We start from the raw sequence: 21879 nt of genomic DNA, 5'->3' as shown, positions 1-21879 counted from the left end.
CACTTGGAGTAAAATTATTTACTTACCTAAAACATGCAACTACGCAAACCGCAGGACAACTACTGCCAAAAATGCAACAAGCCACAGCAAAGTCAGCAAAAGCTTTGAACTAAAACAAAAAGGAGAAAAACTGTTATTATCATAAAAGTAAATACTTCGCCAGTTGACAAACACTCCGCCACTAACCATTTTTTCATTTTCCCGTGTCTAGTCTTCTCTGCTTGGGGGAAGATGGGCCTAAAAAAAAATAGGCCAATCTACCCCCAAGGGGAGGGGGCAGAAATCGCCCAGATTACATTGCACCCTTTGGGGGGGGGCGACCCTTGCCCAAGGTGCCACACCCCCACACAAAGCACACACACACATACATAGTATCCCTGGCGCTATGGGGATTCTGCCCCCCTTGGGGACAGAAAGGCCTACAAAATAGGCATATCTGCCCCCTAGGGGGGCAGAACTGCCCAAAAATACATGTGGGCCCCTGGGGCGACCCTTGCCGAAGGGGCCACCCCCCAACACAAAAAATAAAAATCAACAATAAAATCCCTGGTGTCTAGTGGCATTCTGCCCCCCTTGGGGGCAGATCGGCCTAAAAATAGGGCCAATCTGCCCCCAAGGGGGGCAGAAACGACAATAAATACATTGCGCCCCTGGGGGGAGCGACCCTTGCCCAAGGGGCCACCCCCCAACACAAAGCACACATACATACATACTATTTCTGGCGCTATTGGGATTCTTCCCCCCTTGGGGGCAGAAAGGCCTAAAAAAAATAGGCCTCTCTGCCCCCAAGGGGGGCAGAACTGCCCAAAAATACATGAGGGCCCCTGGGGGCGACCCTTGCCCAAGGGGCCGCCCCCCAACACAAAAAATACACATCAACAATAAAATCCCTGGTGTCTAGTGGCTTTCTGCCCCCCTTGGGGGCAGATCGGCCTAAAAATAGGGCCAATCTGCCCCCAGGGGGGGCAGAAACGACGTAAAATACATTTGCCCCCAAAGGGGAGCGACCCTTGCCCAAGGGGCCGCCCCCCAACACAAAAAATACAAATCAACAATAAAATCCCTGGTGTCTAGTGGCTTTCTGCCCCCCTTGGGGGCAGATCGGCCTAAAAATAGGGCCAATCTGCCCCCAGGGGGGGCAGAAACGACGTAAAATGCATGTGCCCCCAAAGGGGAGCGACCCTTGCCCAAGGGGTCGCTCCCCTACACTAATATTCACACACACATACAGAAATCCCTGGTGTCTAGTGGGCATTCCTGCTGCCCGATCGCATCGCGATCGGGCAGCAGGAATGCTCAAAGAGACATCGAGGGAAAGGAAAACCCTTTCCTTTCCCTCGATGCCTCTCTGAGAGCACCCCCACCCCGCAGGAAGGTGAAATACTCACCTTCTCCCTTGACGCGCTGGAAGCAAATGGCTTCCAGCGCGTCATTCCCCCTTTCCATGAAATCAGCGCGCGATCGCGCGCTGACGTCATGGGGGGGGGCAGAGGGGGGTGGGCGTGAAAGGGGAAGGGATTCCCCTTTCAGCCCTGGCCTGGGGGTGTTGGGGGGCGGCCCTCGGGGGAAGCGCTAGCGCTTCCCCCGACTGCCAGTCCCTGGACGTAATGGTTACGTCCATGGCGCCACACGGGCGCTGCCATGGACGTAACCATTACGTCCGTGGCGGGGAAGGGGTTAAGACTTTGGAAGTACCTTTAATTCCAAAGTCGAATTTGCATATAACTTTAATTTAAAAGCAGCCAGCAAGGCAAGCTTGCTTTTAAAATGACACTGGGCACCTCAGCAGTGCACCTAGGGGTGCACCACCTATGCTGTGGTCCCTAAACCTACATGCCCTACCATATACTAGGGACTTATAGGTAGGTTAACTTAGCCAATTATAATTAGCCTAATTTGCATATCCATTTTACTCAGAGCACAGGCCCTGGGACTGGTTAGCAGTACCCTGGGCACCATCAAAGTCAGGAAAACACCAGCAAAAAGAGGAAAATGGGGGCAAAAAGTTATGGGGCCTCTGCAATCAGCCCTGTTTTCTCACAATAAGTTACAGTCGCAATCTAGCACAGTGAGCTATAAACTGCCATCAAAGAGCTGCATGGAAACTGCATGGCACAAATTTGAAAGTTATGTTTTTCCCCAGCTTTTCATTATTCTTATGCTGCTAAAAAAGGTTTGCTTGCTTAGAAATACACTCTTATTATGAAAGTCAGCACTAACCATTGTGTTATGTTCTGAATTTATGCTTCTCCAGACCAATCACTCTTAAAAAATGCCTACCAGTATGGGTGACATGTGAATCCTACACCTTATAGTCCCCTGAAAAGTGCTCCAATACCCGTCACTGGTTTGAGACGTGCTATAAAACAAATTAATTACATGTGCCAGAGAGGCTATGTAGAGATGAGAGAGCCTTATGGTTTTAATTCCTTTTCCCACCACATATTTATGTGAAAACACGTTCTCAGATCTTATGTACCTAAAAAATAAAAACGGAAATTGCTTGGGAAATGTAGAATCTGACTTGAGATGGCTTGAGATGTCCCCTCTCTGGTTATTGCTAGTAAGTTCGTACACATCTGTCATTTGCATTAAGTCATCATTATACCGCTTGTTGATGAGTTGAAGTTTAGGATAAACTTGCATTCCAATTTTACAGGATTCCACATTAGGAAGCATGTATGAAATCTTGATGTGGAAAATTGTGATTTAGATCTTAGTGTTAGAAAAGACATCATACATTGGATACGTTGATTTATAATCTTTGTTGCAAACTTCATTCCTTACATTGTTCAGTTGCCGAAATAGAAGATGATGTGTCTATCTTGGTGCAGTGGCTTACATAGGAGATTGATGAAGGTTTGTGAAGATGACAGAGATAAGTACATGATTGGTCCATGATTGCAGCTGCACTTCTATTAATTCATACTTGGTGTAATGCCTGTAACAGCGAGGGGCCATCCACCACTTTTGTTCTTGTTTAGAGCTGAAGCTGATAATCTGACTGGGCTGGGTATTACAGGTTGAAATTATCCAGAGGGCATTTTTTTCAGGTGATCAATGGATAATTGTTAAGGTAAACAAGCCATTTGGGTTAGCATGAAATAACATTTCTAAAGAAAGTGAAACTTAAATGTAAGACTTCAGTGCATTCTAGGGATGAATCATAAAGCACTGTGAGGCAAACTCCTCCCTTGGCTTCTCTGTTTTTACAGACGATCTTGTATTAGGTGGGGAATCAGTTCTTCAAAAATGATGATTGAGTGGTCGTTGAACATCTTCATCATCTCAAATAGATTGCAGCCAGTGTTCTTTGAGTTGTCCTAAGTGTCCATGACATGTTGATCGGCTTAATGTGCATAAATGGGGCCTAATTTAATTGTCAGAAAAAGTACTGGTAATAGTGGGAGACAGACTGACTATCTTTGAAATATTCATAGTCCTGTTCCTCGGCACTGTGACGGACGGGGGGAGATTTGTGTTTGGGAATAGAGTGGGTAGGAGACTAATCTCCAGTAGTCTATGTTGACAATCAAAGACAAATCCAACCTGAATTTGGAGGGCTGTTAAAATTTGAACTGTATACAACTAACATAAAATGTGCAGGCCCAAACAGATAAATGTATTGCATTAACAGTCACTCATTTGATATGCTTTTCCAAATTTGTAATAAAAAATATTCAAGCAATTAAAAATTTTGCCTGGGAAAAGAAAACGACTTGGTAGGAAAGACTCCCAATATCACTCCTTCGTAGCAGGAAAAAGGTTCTGAGGGTTCTGATTACATTATATGACATTATGGGGTATTTATTTATAGCTGTCTTGAAGTCAACACTATCACAGGATACTATACGCTGTAACAGTGTGGTGGTTTCTCTCACAGGTTCTCTTACATATTGATTGTTTAGCAACCTAATCTGAAAGAGGAGCATGTTAACATTGGTGTCCCAAAAGACACCAATGTTCTTTAGTGCTTGATTGAATTTCATTAAAATGCTTCAAGAGGGCGCAGGGGTTGATAGACAATGGGGCAGTTTTTAAGGAACTCTCATCACTTATGTGGCGATTGGCAAATTCCTCCTTCCCTCTGGGGAAGACTGGACTCTTGTACCACAGCTAACAAACACTGTTATTCATGTCTTCTACACATTTACTGTCCAACTGTAGCCTACTTTCCACAACTTGAATGGAGATGAAAATGTATAGCACTTGCTTTTGGACAGGTCAAGGAATTTACATGGTTGTTTAGGAAGCAGTTGTCAACTCTGTACAAAATCTTGAGTACAAATAATTTGAGATGCTAGCAAGGGTACTGGGCTCAAATTAATATCCAAAGTCTGCCTTTTAAAAAAAATAGAATAACCCTGGATAGTATCTCCTATCCACTAAGTTACCAATTGGAATTCCCCTACATCAGTAGGCCAACTACATTTATCACAAAATAGAAGTATATCTCACTGCGGCCACATATCTCATCTCTCAGTTTCTATTGAAAAATCAAAAACTACCAGGAAAGCAATTCTACAAAACTGTGGTAGTGTTGGCCAACAATGCACTTTTGTACCAGAAAGCCAAAGCTATGTCAAGGCTCTCGGCTCTAGCATAGCTGTTAGGTTGAGGTTTTAGGTTGAGTTGAGAAAGGTATTGGTGAGGAAGGTCCCTTTACAATAAGCTGAACTCCACTCTGTGTCTCACCCATTGTCCAAATTCTTAATCAAGATTGCATCATTCCCCTTGCAAATTGCACCCTTATTGTGTTACATTTCTTTTTCCAAAATGTTTGGGATTGAGAAACAGGCATTTACATCTTAAATATTTTTTCTAGGTATCATCTTTAGCAATGGGGAGCGCTGGAAACAGCTACGTCGTTTTACTCTCATGACTCTGAGAAATTTTGGGATGGGTAAGAAAAGCATTGAAGAGCGTATCAAAGAGGAAGCCCAGTGTCTGGTGGAAGAGCTTAAAACAACTAAAGGTAAGTGATTGTACATTGTCCTTGTACGTTATGCGTATGGATGGGTGAATTAATAGCCAAAATGCCATCATAGCTAAATCTGACCCTTTTTTTGTTACCCTGCCAACAGGGTTATTTTTCTTGAAACATTGAAAGTATGTTTCCATAGGGAATGTGTAGAAAGCAGTGAATTAACTTACACACAAAACTACTTGTATTAGGTGACTTGCGGAATAACCAATGCTAATTATAGAATATTCTGATTATCTGCATAGGGTATATATTAACCATTCATGGTCACTGTTCACATCCTGATTGAATGCTGGGCAGCTAATCACAATGGGTTTTAACACAGATTACCCCTAATGGCATGGGCAAGACATATGGGCAGGTACACCTGGAATGATCCATAGTCAGTTGCAAGATACTGTCCACTATTTCCATATTTTGTTGTATCTGCTGATGCACAATCCAATGCTTGAATGGCAGATGTGCCTTGGGATAATTTACCAAGGGCAACAAAGGTTGTAGATCCCATAAAAAACAGTATTCCCATGCCTACCTATGAAAAATGCTTAAAATAGTAAACAAAAAGGTGCAAACCTGCCTTTTCAAACTAGGAATCTTAGAGATGTCTTGAGGTGGAGTCCCCAGTAGCATGAAGTTAAGTTAAACCACACAGTTAATGCAATAAACTGGGGGAGGGGATCACTCTTCATTGGTAAAGTGTGTGGAACCAAAACGAGAGCCAATGTGTATAGGAAATGTGTTTGGGGTTATGCGATGATTAATCTCAACACTCCACTGGAGGAATCCTTGACATGACTTAACTGAGACACTAACGTAGTAGGGTTGGGGAAAAGATTAGGGTGATGAGAGATATCTTTCAGGGGTTTGAATACTGTTGTTAAGAGGTAGATATGAAACTTTTTTTGCAAGGCATGAAATTAAGTACTAGTATAAGTTAATTACAGTGTTTTTAAAGGCTGCTCAATGATATTAATGATGGACCCTACCCATGGTTTGATGAAAAATGCACTTATATGAAATCCGGTCTACAAAATATCTCACAAGAATGTAATTATGAAAAGGTATCCTAAAAATTGTTCTAATGTCCCAGTTGACCACAATTTAACAGGCAGAATAAAGTCTGTTCTTCCCTGCCCTTGGCCTATCGCCTCCATCTCCTTGTCCTCCTCTGCTCACCCCGTTTGTAAAAATAATTGCATTAGCCAAGATATACTTTTGAATTTTATACATTTATTCTCTTTCCTGAACAGCCACACGATTAGCCAGAGAAACATATTTTTCCAACCAATACATATTGTCTTTAGCTGCTCTTGCATAGGTGTTGATAGTCCTTGCACAAATGCTGCCTCACTGGCAACAGTTGTTGCAACAGTTGTTCACAATACTAGACTGACAATCAAGTATGTACTTCAATCAACAAAGGTGAGATTCACACTTATTTTGGTTAGTTTATTTGGTCCCAATCTGTTTTTGTATGGAAAATCTCTGCACTAGCATTTAATAAAGCATTTAATAAAGCATCTCTAGCATTTGCCAATATAGCATAGTGCCTAGCATGTTTGATGTGGCCAGCAGGCTTCTTTGATCATTCGCTGCAGGATTCTACAGTCGTACCAACAAGCAACAATGAATTTATACAAGCCAAATTGGAATTGGAATGATACCATTTAAAAACAGAATGTAATTCCTCTCTGGATTTCTGCAAGTATTCTCATATTTTGGGAAACAGATGACAATCAAAATGTCATGCTCGGAACAGTGAACAGTCATGATAACCCTACCACCCTCTCCTAGACTGAGAAACTGTCTTTAGGGTTTTAGAGGCAGGATAGCATCTGGATGAATACCAGAACAAACAGTGGAGCATCACTATCATCATCATTGGGAAAGGAGATTCATGTCTGGGAAAATATTCAGGGTCTAGTCCCTATTCAGCAGTCAATCTTAGACTGTCCTTGGCAGTAGTCAGACTATGGTGCTCATTTTGACTTTGGCGGTCTTTTGCAAAGACTGCCATCGAAGCGGGTGCCAAAAGACTGCCAGTGTTGGCTGTCCGAAGACCGCCATATTACGACTCACCAACGGATTTCCACCCACAAACAGGCAGAAATCCGCCACCGTCGACCTGACTGACGACGGGTGAGCGGTGGTTCCGCAAGGACTCTGCCCGCCATATTACGAAAAGTAATTTGGCACGGCTGTTCTTGCACGGTGGTGCGGCATTTGCGGTGGATCCGCCGACATCCACCCCTTCCCAGACGACCACCTCGACGTGGGCTGCTGTGCAGCCCAGACAGGTAGGTGGACTGACCGAAAGGGTGGGAGTATGTGTGTGGTAGGTGCATGTGTGTGGTGTGTGCGTGTATGTGTGCGAGAATGTGTGTGTTTGTGTGTGTGTTGGAATGGGTGTGTGTGTGTGTCTGTATGCATGCGTGGAAGGGGGGTGTGTGTGTGTGTGCATGTATGTGGGGGGGGTTGTGTGCATGCATGTAGAGGGTGTGTGTGTGTGTATGAATGCAGAAGGGTTGTGTGTCTGGATGCATCCGGTCCGGTGGGGATGTTTGTATGTATGCATGTGGTCGGGTGGGGTGTGTGTCAGGAAGTGCGTGGGCGAGTGGGGGTGTGTGTCTGAAAGTGTGTGGACATGTGGGGGTGGGGGTACCGGCAACAGGAATGGGGATTGCTGTAACATATGCGTTACCGCCAGGGTTTTCGTGGTGGGGCGACTCCCACAAAAAGCCTGGTGAGTTGCTGCCTCGTAAGACGGCCTTTGGTCTTCAGTATGCGCCAGCCTGGAGGAGCACACCGCTGACGACACCAGCGGGAGTGGCAGCGTTGTGGCAGTTTGTCTTCGCCCAAACCACCAAACTCATAATGCAGTTGTCCTTACTGGTAGGACCGCCACTGCGAGTGTGGCAGTCATAGGACAGCCACACTCGTAATAAGGGCCTAAGTATCTAACTGCTAAGATCAAGTATCATGGTATAAATAGGCAACAACTGGGACCTTGCTAAGGGTGGCAGTGGGTATTGTAATGCTGTTCTCACATTTTGACTTTGCTCTTGTCATACTACTGCCAGTCACACTCCTACTTTGTGTGCCCTTGCTTGCTGAGCTTGTTAACCAAACTGCACCTTCTTGCGCAGTAGCAGGGTGCACTGCTTATTTTTGAAACTATTAGCCCTTCACGTGGACCAGCATTCCCATCAGGCACTAGTGCTGGTGAGCCACTGCTCCCATCAGCCAGAATGTGGAAACTTAGGTTTTCTCAGAGATCCTCTTTATCTTTGTGAATCTCATAAGTAATCTGGGCTACATGATGGGGAAGGTGGTGCCACAGGGCAGCAAACTTGAATCATATCCCTGATGTGACCATTTTGCTTACTCAGTTTCTCTTAGATATCTTAAAGACCCCACCAATGTTTCAGGGCCGCATGCCAATTCAGTAAGGCCAACCACTGTTCTGGTGGTGTTTTGTTTTCTGGGACCCTTTAGCATTCATGTAAGATTATTTAGACACGTCATATCAAGAACACCTTCCTCTGGAAAACTCTTATTTCTATCATCCTCTGTACTTGACCCAAATGTATTATAAAACAAATGCATGCTTTTACCATCCTGGCTGTACATGATGTGGGCTGGAGTCCTGTAAGTGGGATCTTAGTTTGCTTTAACTCTCTGGTTCATAAATTCCTAATGTACCCTCACTCTCACCAAGGCAAAAGGTTCAGGTTTTCTGCTGCCTAACACCAAAGCTCATCCCAGAGGAGGGTTGCAGAAACGTTTGAGATGAAGGGTCTGATTGAGAGTTTGGCAGATGGGGTACTTCATTACAAATATTCTGTCTTCTATATTACATGTGCGTTATATCCTTTGATACTTGTAATACAGCAACCACATATTGTGATGGAGTATCCCATCGACCAAAGTGTAAACCAGGCCCTGAGTTGGAAAGAAGGGTCTGTTAACCTTTCACACAGTCACTGTGTAGGAGGACGGAGGGGTAGTGCACCCAATCTTGCCATTGGCTTCCTTGTACATCACTTGGAGCACTTTGAGGCTTGCAGAAGGTCTGGGCCAGCAGAACCAGTTTACTTCTTTCAAGGGAATTCAAGTTTTGAGATATTTTCTCCAAATTCAAAGTAACAAACACAAACCACAGTTTAATTAATAAATTCATCCCAGACTCAACATACAACAAATTTGAATCATTTGAGGTTGCGCCGATTGAAGAGCTGACCATAAGCACATCCTCCACTCAGGCCCCTCATGAAAAAATCCACATTTTACCTTTGGTGCCAAGGTTCATCAAATGGTGGTCCGGGTCACGTCATATCGTCATTCCTCAGTCAATTTCTGGTTTCCGGCAAATGCACCAAGGTCTATTGAAGAAAACGTCTTAGGTTTAGGATGTTCTGCAACGTGTTTATTAAAAACAGGAATTGTGTTTGAATCAGAAAAGTAGTGCAGTGACAAGAGGATCCTACTAACCAGCAAAAGGAGGCAAGCTCCTTGAACAATGTTAAGATACAATGTTACTGTACAACAGATAGTGCCTAGTATTGATCACAGTATTAATATATCGCCAAGAACGACATGGTACATAGTTGAGCTCATGTGAGGCAGTGTGTGTCATTCATAAGTAACAGTTTTATAAAAAAATGTTGGCTGACTGAGTTGTTTTGGGAAATATTTGTCTTCAGTGCCAAGGAGTGAAATACCTCCTCTCGGACATTGGCATATCTGTTGAGTGGAGATCTGTGATCATAGTTAGCATGAGAAAGAAAACATGTCAGTTACATAGATTTTTATGGTGAAGAATTGCAGACTTCTCAAGCTATGTGTATGCACAGCACTGTATATTTAATTATGTATAACAATGCAATGATTCTTACAAAAATGTGAACTGATTATGGTGAAACACCTGCATTTTTTAATTATGAATCTTTAAGCTTACGAAGCAATTTCTAAGCCTTGGACTATATTCAGTGCAAGAGACTTGAATCTAATTATTTTAGTCACAGTCTTTCAGTATAGAACAAAGGAGAAGTATTATTTGTTTCAAGTTAGTAACAACACAAAACCCATATCTTCCACCTTCTCTCACGCACATAACCCCTGAAACATGGGTAAGTTGTCTCATCAACCATTACAAAGGCCATTACTAAGTCCGGAGTAGGTCCACTATTGTCCGTCGGAGCACTTTTGACCACAGCAGAAACACAGAAGTCTCCGCTGTGGTCAATCTGTGGTCAGCCCGCTTTTACATTCAGCTGGTGGACCATAATGTTGGCATGAAGCACGCACCTGAATCTAATGCTCTTGTTGTTTTTTGTTGTAAACAATAGTTCAGTAATTATAAGAAACATGGAGCCACAAGTACGAAGATCCGTTTTTGCGACTTGATGTACAACAGTGTCAATGACACTCTGTGATTCGCAATTGGGTCGCAAATGACCTACCTCAAAAATATTCATGAGGTAGCTCCCAATTTGCTACCCCATTGGGAATGGCGGCACTCACAGGGATGGTGACCTGCTGGTGTCAGCAGACCACCATGTCTGTGACTTCTTTTAAATAAAGCAGTATTTTTTTTTAATGTAGCCCGTTTTCCTTAAAGGAAATCGGAATGCATTTCGAAAACAAAAATCTAAAGTTTTCTTTTCATTTTTTCAGAGCAGGCAGTGGTCCGTGAATTTGAAATTGGTGCTATCTGCGATTGTTTTGCGACCGCATTCGCAGTCACAAAACAATCATACATACCATTTAGATTCAGTATTAGGAAGAGACGTCCTTGACACGCCCCTTCCTAATACCGAATTGCAAAACCCCAAAAGCATTTTTCTAGCCGCAAATGGGCCGATTCTGTGAATCGCCCCGTTTGCGACTAGAAAAATGCTTTGTACATCGTGCCCTTAATGCTGAGTTAGCCTCATGGTGTCGGCAAGCTATTTTAGACATCCCTTATTTGCCAAATATATTTGCTTGGCAATTTTATCAGTACTCATAATCAGTTCTTTTAATCTATTAGCAGATTCCCACCATCTGGTTTAAGAGACCAGGGGCCAGATGTATCAAACATTTTTGTGATCGCATGGCCGTTTGCGATCGCAAAAATGCATTTTGGTATGTAACAAGCCCACTTTGCGATTCGGTAACTTGTTACCGAATAGCCAAATGCATTTGCGACTACATACTGATTCGGTATTAGGAAGGGGCGTGTCAAGGGCATCCCTTCCTAATACCGAATTGCAGAGGTATGTATGATTGTTTTGTGACCGTGAATGCGGTTGTAAAACAATCGCACTTACCACCAATTTCAAATTGATGGTAGCCCATTCACAAAGGGGAAGGGTTCCCCAAGGGACCCCTTCCCCTTTGTGAATGCATGCAAAAACTTTTTTAAGAGCAGGCAGTGGTCCCACATTTAAGAAACGCAATATAATTTTTGTGACATGGAATTGTACCTAGTCTTGGGGTATGTTATGTTTCGTCTGCTTACTTTTCATCTCATATATGGGGTGTCTAGAGAAAAGGTTTCATTCTTTAGGTGTCTCATGTTCCACTGGTTGATTTAATCACCGTTCACTACTTATAGTGGATTTCTGATACTGGAACCAATACTTGACTTTATTATTCTTGATATTTTCTATTTCTCAACCTATTTCACATGTGATTGCATGCATTCACTGTATGGTTATTTCTGGATCTGAATGGGTCATGCTTGACACAGTATTTCGATCACGGGTCTCTCTTTTGGGTGATTTATGTAAACTGAACTCCCTATTCATTTATTTTAGGATCTGACTAGATATATATATTTTTTCTTGTATGTATACTCCACAGCCTTGAGGAAGTCTTGTTGACGAAACACGTGTTGGCTGTTGTATCTCTGGAATCATGATGGATGTGAACTTTATGGATTACATGAATGAATAAAAACGCTACCATATACTCATATTGAATCGGAACTTTGACTTTGCAACAAGAAGAAATTGACTTTTGTGGTGCGCCTTGTTATAACAGTATGGAATTTTCAAGTGTCATTTGATTTTCAACTGACACTACTGCATCCTTTGTGGTTGGGTGCTTACCAGTTTGGCACCCTGTATGGTACTTTTTAAAATATATGGACACTGTTTACTTGATTACAATATACTCATGTATAGGAGGTGCGAACCTTATGCACAGCCACTTTTTCTTGTAGTCCTAAATACAAAATTACCCTGACCCCCCATCCCTAAAAACCTGCCCCGTACTAAATAAAAAATGACCCCGACCCCTCCACCCCTAATAATCTACCCCCACCCGCCCTAAATACAAAATTACCACAACCCCCCACCCCTAAAAACCCGACCCCCCACCTGTCCTGAATACAAAATTACCCCAACACCCCACCCACCCCTAAAAACCCGACCCCCCACCTGCCCTAAATACAAAATTACCTCGACCCCCACCCCTAATAACTGGCTCCCCACCCACCCTAAATACCAAATTACCCCAACCCCCACCCTGCAAAACCCGACCCACCATCCGCCCTACATACAAAATTACCCCACCCCACCCCAAAAAATCCATCCCGCACCTAAAAACATAATTACCTCAACCCTCCAAATACAAAATTACCCTGACCCCCCACCACGCCCCTAAAAACCCGTCCCCCTGCACCCACCCTAAATACAAACTTACCCTGTCCCCGCCCCTAAAAACCCAACCCCCATAAATACAAAATTACCCCGACCCCCCCATCCCGCCCCTAAAAACAAAATAACTCTCACCCCACCCTAAAAACCATAGTACCGACCCCCACCCCTTAAAAAAAAAAAATAACCTAACCACCCAACCACTTCACCCTCGCCCCCACTCCTAACAGCTAACCCCAACCCAGCCCCACTTACCTGACCACATCCTCTCCAGATGGATCTTCCTTTTTCTCTGCCTCAACCACGCATGTGCGTTGTTCAGCACATGCGTGGTTAAGGCAGAGAAAAAAGCCTGCGTTGTTCAGGCAAGCGTCATTCCGCATGCATGGACAAGGCAGGCATGGTTCTGGACGCGTTGTTCTGGATCTTTCCTGGGCCAGGGTGCTGATTGCGTTTTAGGTATACCCAGCAATACTCAAGCCGCTGCATTTTGGATGACTTGCAACTTCTTGGTGACAGATAGAGAGCTGCCTAAATAAAGAGAGTTACCGTAGTCTAGTCAATATACTATAAGGCCTTGGACCACTATCTTGCGTGTTTCCATGGGGAGCCACTTGACAAAATTGCGGTTCTTTAGGAGATTTGGGCAGCCAGTATTCTTTCTGTATGCTTACCATTTGATTTCGAGACTAAGTTACATGATTTTAGCATAGTTGATATAGGGAAACAAACATTCTAACTTTTACATAAGGTGTGATTATTCATTACACAGAGGTCATGGTGTGTGTAAATTACTGACCCCTATGATTATTGATGCTATTGACTGTCATTGCTATTGATTTGTATTGGTATGGAGTCTTATGGTGGGAACGACTCTAAGCACAGTCAAAAGGTTCATCGACCTACAAACGTGTCTCCTTATAAGTTAATGTCAAATAACCAAAATATGGTCAGGCGCGTTAACAGTGACAGAAATGGGTGTGAAACCAAAGCTGGATTCTGGACAGCTAAAAATGTCTGAAAAGTAGACAAAATTCTGAATTCAGCAAGAGGTCATTTGTTTAGATCTTTCAAGGTTTTCCTACAGAAAATAACGGCTAAAATAAAAAAATAAATTGAAATTGAGGTGAAAAAAATAGCAATTTCTGTCCACATTTTCTTCTATAACTTTTTCTCAGCTATGACAGATTTTTAAAGCAATATACTGTTACGTCTGCTGAACTCTTTTGGTTGCGGATATATATAGGGCTTGTAGGTTCATCAAGAACCCTGGGTACCCAGAGCCAATAAAGGAGCTGCACTTTGCTTTGGGTTTTCATTGTATACCGTGTATACAACAATTCATTTGGTGAAATATAAGGAGTGAAAAATAGGTATCAACAAAACCTTTGTATTTCCAAAATGTGCACAAGATAAGCTGTTGAGAAGCAGTGGTTATTTGCACATCTCTGAAGTGGGGGGTCCCCATACTAGCATATGAATTACAGGACATTTCTCAAATAGACATCTTTCTTACACTCTGTCTTACATTTGGAAGGGAAAAATGTAGAGAAAGACTAGGGACAATAACACTTGTTCTTCTATTCCGTGTTTCCCCAAAGTCTCCCGATAAAATTGGTACCTCACTTGTGTGAGTAGGCCTAATGCCCGCAACAGGAAACGCAGCATGGACACATCACATTTTTACATTGAAATCTGAAGTGTTTTTTTTAAAAGTGCCTAGTGTGGATTTTGGCCTCTAGCACAGCTGGCACCTAGGGGAACCTACCAAACCTGTGCATTTCTGAAAACTAGACACCTATGGAAATCCAGGATAGGGTGATTTTTGGGGCTCTCACCAGGTTCTGGTAGCCAGAATCCTTTGCAAACGTCAAACCTGGGCAAAAAAACACTTTTTCCTCACATTTCGGTGATAGAATGTTCTGGAAGCTGAGAGAAGCCTCAAATTTCCTTCCACCCAGCATTGCCCCAAGTCTCCCGATACAAATAGTACCGCAGTGGTGTTGGTAGGTCTAGTGCCGCCAACAGAAAATGCCCCAAAACACAACATGGACACATCACATTTTCCCAAAGAAAACTGACCTGTTTTTTGCAAAGTGCCTAGCTGTGGATTTTGGCCTCTAGCTCATCCAGCACCTTCGAAAACCTAGCAAACCTTCACAATTCTGAAAGCTAGACACCTAGGGGAACCCAGAATGGGGTAACTTGTGGCCCCTGACCTGATTTAAGGTTGGGATTCGCTCCCCACACTACGCAGCTCCACCTGACTGCGTCCGTGCCCTCTACCCTGCCCTTGCTGCTGCTGCGAGTTTGAGGCCCTCCACCACCCACAGGCACCCGCGTGCGCCTCATCCCTGGTGTCTAGTGGTTGCCGTTAGTATTGTGTCTGTCTTGTAACTGTCTTTCTTTTGTGCCTTTTTTACAGCTTTATCTCAGTTTTTCAGTCTCTTTTTCCTTTTTTGTTAGCATTTTTGCCTTTTTTCTCCTTATTCTGCCCGGTTTCGGGTTCTCTTAAGCCATTCTTTCTGCTCTCCCTTTCCCACCACTGCGTCCCCTGCGGCCCCGCCCCCCTCGTGCCCCCATTCGCCCACCGCTCCTGCCTCCCAGCTGCCCCTCCCTCCCACCTCCCCTTCTTAATGGCAGCTGTGTGCAGTGGGCGCACCAGAGGCAAGCCCATCTGCGCCCGTCCGTGCCTGGATCACGCCCGGACCGCACCCAGCGCCAGACCCCCTGGCCCGCGCGTTCCCCACTCCGCCCGACGCTGCTACAGTGCCAACGACCTCCACGCCCTCAACACAGGCTGCTCTGCCACCTGCTTCCAAGCCACCCCAAAACTCACCCACAGACACCTCTGCTGCCGAAACTGCAGCTTCACCTGCCCCCAAGCCGCCAAGCTTCCCGACAGAACCAAACACAACCACAACCACCTCAGCTCTATCCTCCTCAACACCCGCTCCGTCCACAAGCACGTCGTCGAACTCTGCGACCTACTCACCTCATCAGCCCTGGACGTCGCCTTCCTCACCGAAACCTGGATGAACCCCTGCTCGGAACCCGACATCGCCGTAGCCATCCCTAGAGGCTATAAGATCACCCGCAGAGACCGCACCAACAGACCAAGAGGAGAGATCGCCATAGTCCACAACAACACCGTCAGAATCTCGACCAACACCGATGATGCCCTTGACGCCGCCGAACACTTACATTTCCAGATTAACATCAACGCCAGTACCAGCCTCAGAGAAACTCTTGTCTACAGACCTCCCGGCCACAGTTCAGTGACTCCATCGCCGACATAATCAGCACTCACGCCCTTGCCTCTACAGACCACATCCTCCTTGGCGACCTGAATTTTCACCTCGAGAATGTCAACAGCAGCTCCACCGCCCTGATAGACAACCTCGCCAACCTCGGTCTCAAACAACTTGTCACAACGCCCACCCACTCCGCCGGCCACACGCTCAACCCGTCCTCTCCACCAGGAGCCACGTCACCTTCAGCCATACCACTGAACTCCACTGGGCCAACCACTGTTGCGTCCACTTCACCTTCCAGAAACCCGCCACACACCACCACCCACAAATCCCCCGCCACAGCTGGAACAAGATCACTAAAGACCAGCCGATCTCCACCATTGCCCTCGCCCTGCCACCCATCACCACCGACCCCAACACAGCCGCCCTCAACCTCAGACAATGGATAGACTGCCCCAACACCCTCGCCCCGATCAGGAAACCCTCCAACAGCCGCACCAGCACTAAGGCCATCTGGTTCACTGCCGACCTTCAGGCCTCCAAGCGGGAGTGCCGAAAAATCTAGAAGAAGTGGCGCCACGAACAAACAGAGAGCAACCACACCGCCTTCAAGATCGCTATCCGCAAGTAGCACCAGCTCATCCGGACCACTAAGAGATCCTTCTACAAAGAACACATCGACAGCAATGCTTATGACAACAAAGAGCTCTTCAACATCGTTAAGGAACTCGCCAACAAAAGACCCTGCTCCGACATCTCTCCTTCGCAACACCTCTGCGACTCGCTCTCCACCTTCTTTCACCGCAAGATCACGGACATCCACAACCACTTCAACACCTCGACCCCCACGACCGACGCGGCCACCACAAACCCTGATGCACCGGACCCCAGCCACACCAACCTCCTGCTCTCCTGGACGCACATCAACAATAAGGACACCATCAAAACCACGAGCACCATCCACTCCGGCTCACCCTCCGACCCCTGCCCCCACCATGTCTTCAACAAAGCAAGCCCCATCATAGCCCCCCAACTCCGTATGATCGTCAACAGCTCCTTCAAGACTGCCACCTTCCTGAAGAGTTGGAAGCACGCCGAATTCAATGCCCTGCTTAAAAAAACAAAGCAGACCCTAGAGATCTCAAGAACTACCAGCCCATCTCCCTCCTCCCCTTCCCAGCAAAGGTCATCGAGAAGATCATCAACGGCCAACTAACCCACTTCCTGGAAGACAACAACACGCTGGACACCTCTCAATCCGGTTTCTGTAGCAACCACAGCACTGAGACCGCCCTCTTTGCCGCAACCGATGACATCAGGACCATGCTCGACAACTGCAGCCCATATCCTCCTAGACCTTTTGGCTACCTTCAACACCATCTGCCACCACACCTTTCGCACATGCCTCCACCATGCAGGGATCCACCACAAAGCCCTGGGCTGGAACACATCCTTACTCTCCGGCAGAACCCAGAGAGTCCGCCTCCCTCCATTCCTTTCTGAAGCCACCAAGACCATCTGCGAAGTTCCCCAAGGATCCTCACTCAGCCTGACCATTTTTAACAACTACTTGGCACCGCTCGCCAACATCGTCCGAACCCACAATCTCAACATCATCTCCTACGTCGATGACACACAGCTGATCCTCTCACTCACCAAGGACCAAGCCAATGCCAAAACCAACCTCCATAACGGAATAAAAGCCATCGCCAACTGGATGGAGAAGAGCTGCCTGAAACTGAACTCAGACAAGACAGAGATCCTCAGACAAGACAGCTCCAACTGCTCCGCATGGGATGACCACCCTAGGAACCGCACCAAAGCCCACCACGCATGCAACTTAGGTGTCATCTTAGACTCATCGCTCACCATGACCCAGCAAGTCAACGCTGTCTCATCCTACTGCTTCAACACCCTCCGCATGCTCCGCAAGATCTTCAGGTGCATCCCCACCGAAACCAGAAGGACGGTCACCCAGCCCTTGCCAGCAGTAGACTGGACTACGGCAACGCTCTCTACACGGGCACTACGGCCAAGCTCCAGAAAAAAACTGCAACGTATACATTACACCTACGCACGCCTCATCCTCGACATCCCACACCGCAACCACATCTCAGCCCACCTGAGAGATCTACACTGGGTCCCCGCCTACCTCAACGAGCGACTCACCTTCTACACTCATAACCGTCAACTCCGCTCCGCCAACCTCGCCCTCGCCACCGTTCTTCGCATCCACCGAACTACAGCTGGTGGCAGATCATTCTTCCACCTCTCTGCCAAGACATGGAACTCCCTCCCCGTCCACCTACGACAGACCCAGGACCTGCTGACCTTCAGGAAATACCTCAAGACCTGGCTGTTCGAGCAGTAGCACCTCTCCCGCACCCCCCCACCCCTCAGCGCCTTGAGACCCTAGCAGGTGAGTAGCGCGCTCTACAAATGACTGATTGATTGATTGAATGGTACTCCCACCAGGTTCTGTTACCCAGAAGCCTTGACAAAACCTCAAAATTTGGCAAAGAAAAATACTTTTTCCTCACATTTCAGTGCTGCAGAGTTCTGGAATCTGAGGGAAGCCACAAACTTCCTTCCACCCAGTGTTCCCCTAGGTCTCCCAATAAAAATGGTACCTCACTTGTGTGGGTAGGCCTAGTGCCTGTAACAGGAAATGCCCCAAAACACTACGTGAAAACATCAAAGTTATCAAATACAAAACTACCTGTTTTTACGGGGGGCACCTGCATTTTTGGTCTTGGGCTCAACAGCCATCTAGGAAAACCTACCAAACCCAGAAATTTCTGAAAACTAGACACCTGAGGGAGTATAGGGAGGTGTGACATGTGTGGATCCTCCAGTGTTTTCGTACCCAGAATCCTCAGCAAACCTCAAATTTAGCTCAAAAATCAAATTTTTCCCACATTTCTGTGTGGGACCACCGCACTGGCACAAATTTTCTACCACCCAACGTTCCCCTCAGCCTCCCACTAAAAATGATACCTCACTTTTGTAGGTGGGCCAAGTGCCTGTGACAGGGAATAGCTAAAATCATGTCGAAATTGAGGGGGTCCAAAAGGGCAGTTTGGAAAAGAACGTTTTTAGGCTGACAAGTGGAGCACAATTTTTATTGGTATAGATGCGACAATGCTGGGTGGTAGGAATTTCGTGGATTCCTGCAGATTCTGGAGGGTTCCATCACAAAAATGTGAAGAAAATGTGTGATTTCAAGCAAAGTTGGAGGTTTGCAGGGCATTGTGGGTAGGAAAATGGTACAGGGTGCATGTGATGCACACCACCCTGGACTCACCCAGATGCTTAGTTTTCAGATGTGTCTAGGTCTCGTAGATTTTTCTACATGGCAGAAAAAGTCCAAAAAGTGCAGACCTCAGCATTCCAAATGGGACGGTTTTGAGAGTTAGACAAGCTGTCATGGCCCAAATGTAAAACCAAAACCCAAAATAATCAAATGTCCTCTTGCTTGCTGTTGGGATAAGATATTTTAGTGTGCAGGGTGAGAGCTGAAAGACTGTTACCCCTTCAGTTGGGGTGGGGGCATAACTATGCCCATACTGGTTAGTAGCCACCACCCCACTATTTTTTTTTTTAATTCCCTGGCATCTAGTAGGCATTCTGCCCTCCGGGAAGTGGATCGGGGGTAATTGCTGCATCTGCCCACCGGTGGGCAGAACAACTTTGTCACCATTTATTTGGGGTGGGGGTATGGCCATACCCCCAACCTCTTTTTTTTAAAAACATTCTTCCCTGGTGCTTAGTGGGCTCTCTACCCCCCCCCTTGGCGGCATATGGGCCTTATAAAAATAGGACAATCTGCCACCTAAAGGGGGCAGAAATGGCCAACCTTAATGTGCCCCATGGGGAGCGACCCTTGCCCAAGGGGCTGCCCCCCAAACAAAACACACACACACCAATCCCTGATGCCTAAGTGGTTTCTGCCCCCCTCTGGGGCAGATCGGCCTAATAGAAATAGGCCAATGTGCCCCCAAGGGGGGGCAGAAATTGCCTAAAATAAATTTGCCCCCAATGGGAGCGACCCTTGCCTAAGAGATAGCTCCCCTTGAGTGAGATTGGTGCATAAATAATCCCTGGTGTCTAGTGGATCCTGCCCCCGTGGCAGATTGGCCTAAGAAAAATAGGCCGATCTGCCCCCAAGGTGGGACAGAAATGGCCTAAAAGAAATTGCCCCCCATGTGAGCGACCCTTGCCTAAGGGGTTGCTCCCCTGGCGTGTAACTGACATTAAAAATCCCTGTTGTCTAGTGGTTTCTCTCCCCCTTGGGGGTCGATTAGCCTGATATAAATAGGCCAATCTACCCCCAAGGGGGCAGAAATTGCCTAAAATAAATTTGCCCCTCAGGGGAGCTACCCTTGCCTACGGTGTCGCTCCCCTTGCATGAAATTCTGTCCCCCTGGAGGGCAGATTGTTGTAAGAAAAATAGGCCGATCTTCCCCCAAGGTGGGACAGAAATGGCCTAAAATAAAATTGTCCCCCATGGGAGCGACCCTTGCCTAAGGGGTCAATCCCTATTGATAAAAAAATCCCTGGTGACTGGTTTCTGCCCCCCCTTGGGGTGAGATTGGCCTAATTAAGATAGGCTGATCTGCCCCCGAAATGGGCTAAAATAAATTTGCCCCCAGGTGAGAGACCCTTGCCTAAGGGGTCGCTCCCCTTGCGTGTAACTGACAGAAAAAAAAAATCCCTGGTGCCTACTGGTTTCTGCTCCCCTTGGGAGCAGATTGGCCTAAAAAAGTAGGCTGATCTTCCCCCAAGGGGGGCAGAAATGGCCTAAAACCAATTTCCCCCCCCAGGGGAGCAACCCTTGACTAAGGGGTCACTCCCCATGTATAAAGAATAAAAAAAGCAATACAAAAATAAAGATCCCTGGTGTCTAGAGGTTTCTGCCCCCCCCCCGGACAGATCGGTCTAATTACAGTAGGCCAATCTGCCCCCAGTGGAGGCAGAAAAGGCCTTAAACAAATGCCTCCCATGGGAGTAACCCTTGCCAAAGGGGCCGCTTCCCTTTGTTGTTTACTTTAGGGAATAACAAATCCCGGGTGTCTAGTGGGCATTTCTGCAGCCTGATCACTCACGATCTGGCTGCAAAAATGCTCAGAGAGACATCAAAGGAAAGGAAAGGCCTTTCCTTTCCTTTGATGCCTCTCTGACGTCCCCTACTCCCCAATCGGACGAGAAATGCAAGCTCTTCTCTTCCAATCGCGGTGGAAGCTGAGCTTCCAGTGCGATGGGGCAGCCTTTGATGAGGTCAGCGCACGATCGCGCGCTGATGTCATTAGACGTCACTGGTGTGGGAGGGGCGAGGGGCATTGGGGATTGAAGGGGAAGCCATTTCCCTTCCATCCCTGCCCTGGGGGGGTTGGGTGGGAGGCGCATAGCGCTCCTCCCATGAACCAGTTCCAGGACATAACGGTTACATCCTTGGTGCCTGATCGCTGCAGCCAAGGACTTAATCGTTACAGCGGTGGCAGGGAAAGTGTTAACAGTAAAGTTAGATAAAACAAAAGCTCTTGCCTTTGGTGTAAAGAGGAGCAAATTTACTTGTTTTTTAAGAAATGCCACAGTAGAGGAGGTGAGCAAATATTCGTACTTTGGTGTTAAATTTGATAAGAAATTAAGATGGGGGAACACCACAACTTAAGAGAAATGAGAGCTAGGCCAGTGGTTTATGTAATTGTAATAATAATTATGGTGGACGTTTTATGATACCGTTAAAAAAGGCATATTACATAAAGGTAAGACATATGGTAATTTATGATGCAGAGGTATTATGTTTGAATGGCTTTTTTGGCTTGGAACAGATGGAAGGAGTGGTGCTTGAAACGGGAAACAGCATGACCAACGATGGCTGAACAATGACGGCTGAACAATGACATGCGTTGTCTACGAAAGCGGAACAACGCTTTCCTGAACATCGACCCTGTTTTTCTTTGCCTTAACCACGACTATCCTGAACAATGAACATGCG

At 46.1% G+C, this 21879-nt stretch overlaps 1 protein-coding gene across 2 annotated transcripts in view; it reads left to right on the top strand.

Moving 5' to 3' along the window:
* The window catches only part of LOC138259674 (cytochrome P450 2C15-like), a 376589-nt gene that overhangs the window by 173027 nt on the left and 181683 nt on the right, over nucleotides 1-21879 (top strand). For both annotated transcript variants that reach the window (XM_069207547.1, XM_069207546.1), the window contains one exon: nucleotides 4826-4975. In XM_069207547.1, coding sequence (XP_069063648.1) covers nucleotides 4826-4975 — 150 coding nt within the window. The remainder of the gene's footprint in view (nucleotides 1-4825; nucleotides 4976-21879) is intronic.

The sequence above is a fragment of the Pleurodeles waltl genome, chromosome 9, assembly GCF_031143425.1.
Source record: "Pleurodeles waltl isolate 20211129_DDA chromosome 9, aPleWal1.hap1.20221129, whole genome shotgun sequence".
Classification (NCBI taxonomy): domain Eukaryota; kingdom Metazoa; phylum Chordata; class Amphibia; order Caudata; family Salamandridae; genus Pleurodeles; species Pleurodeles waltl.
Note: the sequence above shows the minus strand (reverse complement) of the source record. Positions and strands in the feature narration are given on the sequence as shown.